The sequence below is a fragment of the Petaurus breviceps genome, unplaced genomic scaffold (genome assembly GCF_028583685.1).
Source record: "Petaurus breviceps papuanus isolate PSGF00001 unplaced genomic scaffold, PetGlider_PUasm1.0 551, whole genome shotgun sequence".
NCBI lineage: Eukaryota > Metazoa > Chordata > Mammalia > Diprotodontia > Petauridae > Petaurus > Petaurus breviceps.
The window spans coordinates 24,106,565-24,110,505 of NW_027186372.1; the positions used below are offsets into that span (position 1 = coordinate 24,106,565).

The 3,941-nt window shown below is 46.1% G+C and overlaps 1 protein-coding gene across 4 annotated transcripts in view; it reads left to right on the plus strand.

Moving 5' to 3' along the window:
• Positions 1–2,316: 2,316 nt before the first annotated feature.
• Positions 2,317–3,941, plus strand: part of EBF1 (EBF transcription factor 1) — a 461,328-nt gene continuing 459,703 nt past the window's right edge. For all 4 annotated transcript variants that reach the window (XM_069102477.1, XM_069102478.1, XM_069102479.1 and 1 more), the window contains exon 1: positions 2,317–3,377. In XM_069102477.1, coding sequence (XP_068958578.1) covers positions 3,244–3,377 — 134 coding nt within the window. In that variant the 5' untranslated portion in view covers positions 2,317–3,243. The remainder of the gene's footprint in view (positions 3,378–3,941) is intronic.

Sequence of the window (3,941 nt, forward strand, 5' to 3'; positions counted from 1 at the left end):
GAGGGAAAGAGAGGCACACACAGACAGAGAGAGAAAAGAGAGACACCGAGACAGGAAGAGACAGAGAAAAGGGAGAAAAAAGAGACACAGAGAGAAAAAGAGAGAAAATTGCTCAGTACTCCTAAATAAGTATACAAATTCTCTAATAAAGTCCTATCCCAATGTCTCATCATGATGGTTTGTAATCCTGGGTTCTTAAAAGTGCAAGCTATTGCGGGTTCAACCATGCAAGCAAGGCTCTTAGCACAAACTGTTACTGACTTTGTATTGTGAAAGGACCAGCACAGTTAAATTTGGATGGGCTTATTATGAGGTTGGACATTGGGTGATGAATTCTTGGACCACTGTGAATCTCAAACACCATTTATTAAGTTATCAAATGATTTTGATTGGTGGAAGGGGTATACACATTAAAGTAACTACAGCCCCTTAAAGTATGAGGTTAGTACACCTTCAAACACTCCCCTCAGTGGATTTCCAAACCAAAGGTTGAAATAAGAAAAAGGAAGTGAACTTGGGTTTCAGGTCCTTCATTTGGTTCAGCAGAAGCCAGCAAGGCATGGAATAATTTTTGGAGAAGTAATGAAATCCTTGTAACCTTCATTGTTCATTCGAAGTTACTCTTTTAATACTTCCCTCCAAATCTGTGATTTCATTAGTGTGGTTACCACCTACACCAACAAAGATTTTTAACGTGACTAAGCTAAATTTAGTAGACTGTATTCAAATTAGAGAGACCAAAAGTAATCCTTAATTGGTGACTAGCCTTCTAGGCTGGTCATCAGAGAACAGACGTCTAGTCACTTGCCACATGGCCCGACTGGAAGCTTTTCCAGCTTAATGGAACCTGCCAGAAATTGTGCTTTGGTGGCATAGCATACTTTGAAAATTCAGGGTCACCTCCAGGGGTCAATGAGGCATAGGGTGAGGGAGAATTTGAGTGGCAGATTAGAAATTATATACAGCTAAAAATCACTAAGAACATTACAGGGGAATAAAACATCTTACTGCACTAATACTTTTCTCATTTTACTTGCCAGTCCCATACCACACATTCAGGAGACTCATTTAGGAGACAATGAACCTCACACTCTTTTTTGACATATGGCAGGAGCAGGAGTTGGCGTGGGTTTGTTTATTTTCCTCTTTCAAGAAAGAGGGAGGGGAAATCCATCCACCAAATAAACAAACAATGAGGGATCATTGTTGTGCTTGTTATATTCCAGAACAGTTAACTGGGGTGGGAGGAGAGGGTGAGAGAATGGACCTGAAGGAAATAAACTCTCTAGCATTTCATGATTCATAAACGCTGGAGGTTGCTCAACAGAAGAGTGAGTGTGTGTGTGTGTGTGTGTGTGTGTGTGCGCTCGCGTGTGTAGATGTGTGAAATGCGCCCGGGGCCAAGAGCTCGAAAACGTGACCGTAAGACTGGAGAGCAGGCGGCGGCATTCTTTACCGGGTTTAAAGGAAGCAGCCTCCGCTGCTCCCCATAGGGTCCAACCACACCACACTCATCACTGCCAGAATTTGCTTAAATAGTAGCGTTTTATTTCATTCAGCTTCGCCAGAGGGGAGAAAGGAAGCTTTGACCCACCAACCCCCAGACCGGCCCCATCGCAGATCCCCCTCCTCCTGTCTCTCTTCTCCATCCCCCCAAACGTAAACATCCCCCCCACTCCCAATAGAGAAGGGACCAGGGTAAGAAAGGGGGGACAGCAGAGGGAAGAGGGACCAGGGGTGCGCACAGTCAACTTCAGGAAGGGCAGGCAGGCTAGCAGATAGGCTTGCGCTCTACGCTCCTGTTTACTTTGCACCCGATCCCCCGGAATCGTCAAAGCACAAACCAGCACCCACCGAAGAGAGATGTAGTTTCTCCGCCTCCGAGCGAGCCTTCACCGTTACATCGCGAGGGGTGGGCGAGAAGAGAAGGGGACTGTGCATATTAAGCATATTTTAGCTAATGGCCCTGATGGGCTTTTCCGTGGCAAAGAAATCGCTGTTCTAACCATCCCCTTCTCCTCCCTGAACCCCCTCTTGTAGGCCCCCCCGACTCCACTCCTTCCACCTTCCACCCCCCACCCCGCTGCCCTGCCTTCGTCCCCACCCCCTCCCGCCTGCGGTCACCGGCCTAGCAGCCTGCGCGGTTTGCTCGGCACTTTGGGTGCAACTTTCGCAGATCTCCCCCGAGGTCCAGAGGAGGAGATGTTAATGAGGGGGGAGGTACCCGGCGTGGCGTCAAAGCAGAGCCAGGAGCTGCGATTGGCTGTGACTGGGCGGAAGGATGACGCTATGCAAATAGCGAGGCGGTGCTGAGAAGCTGGAACCACGCCTCCTCCCCATTGGGGTTAGTGTGCTTGTGTTTAGCTCTGGGGAGAGTCAAACTGGATTCCATAGGGAAAGACTGCAAATCACTTCTATTTTAGCAAGGAAAAAACAGAATCTCCATCCACCAGGGTCCACCCCTCTCTCTCTTTCTCTCTCTCTCTCTTTCTTTCTCTCCTTTCTTTTCTCTCCCTCTCTCCCTCTCTGTCTTTCTCCCTCTCTCTTCTTCCCTCCCCCTTTCTCTATCCTTCTTTCTCTCTTTTTCTGGTGTCTCTCGCTGTCTCTAGCAACCGGCGTCCTCCTCATCCACACGCTTTGAAAGGAGAGAAAGATCTTTGGTTGGGAGAGGAGAGGAAAAAAAAAGAAAAGAGAGAGAGAAAAAAACTTGCCTGTTGTCTGTGGAAAATGACACTTGATGTAGCCAAGCCTGCAGCAGCTCCAGTTCAGCCTATTGTTTCTTAAACTGCCATCAGAGGGGTTTTTTTTGCCTGCTTCTTCAAGTGAAGGGTACCTCTACAAAAGGAAACTCCAGCCCCTCAAGTGCTCCACCGTCTTGTGATCACTACAAAACAAAACAAAACAAAACAAAAAACAAACAAATCAAAAAACCAAAAAATTCACTCCTAACCAAAATCAACCGACCCAACAGCAACCCCCCAACAATCAAACGTACAACTCGGTGGTTTTTTTTTTTTTGTCTTTGCCTTTTCATTGGAATTTTTCCTTTTTTTTTTTTTAATTTCTGGTTTTTTTTTTTATTTAAAATTTGCTTTCAACTCGCTTTGATCCGGTGTGAGTTCATCTTCTCAAAAAAAAAATCTCTGGCTGGCGATTTTCTTTCTTTTTTTCCCCTTCCCCTCCCCCTTAAATTTTTTTTTTCCTGACGGGAGAGGAAATTTTCCCCCAAAAAAGGTTGTTTTCATGTTTGGGATCCAGGAAAGCATCCAAAGGAGTGGAAGCAGTATGAAGGAAGAACCGCTAGGCAGTGGAATGAACGCTGTGCGGACGTGGATGCAGGGAGCCGGGGTCCTGGATGCAAACACAGCCGCTCAGAGGTAGGTAGAGGCTTTTGCTCCAGCATCCGTGGCTTTCTCTCCTCTCCCCTTTCCCTCCGGCGTAGTTTATCTCGCTGTTCGGCGGTGGGCAAAATGATAGCTTTTCCGAAGGGTCCAATTCGGGCACTTTTCCCCCCTACCTCTTTTTTTGTTTTTATTTTGCTTTGGTACCGAAGAGACGTCTCACCAGAATGTGAGATGTCTGAGCTTTCATTCGGCTTTCTTCCTTCCTTTCTCTCTCTCTTCTTCCTTTCTTTTTCTTTCTCTCTCTCTCTCTCTCTCTCTCTCTCTCTCTCTCTCTCTCTCTCTCTCTCTTTCCTTCCTTTTTCTCTTTCTTTTCTTCTTTATCCTTCCTTTCTTTTCGGTCTTGTTTTTCTTTTTCACATCTCTTTCCTCTCTTTTTTTCCATTTTTTTTTCTTTTTTACCTCTTAATTTCCTCCTCTCTTTCCATCTCTTTTCTTACTTCCAGTTTTCTTCTCCTTCCTTCCTTCCTTCCTTCCTTCCTTCCTTCCTTCCTTCCTTCCTTCCTTCCTTCCTTCCTTCCTTCCTTCCTTCCTTCCTTC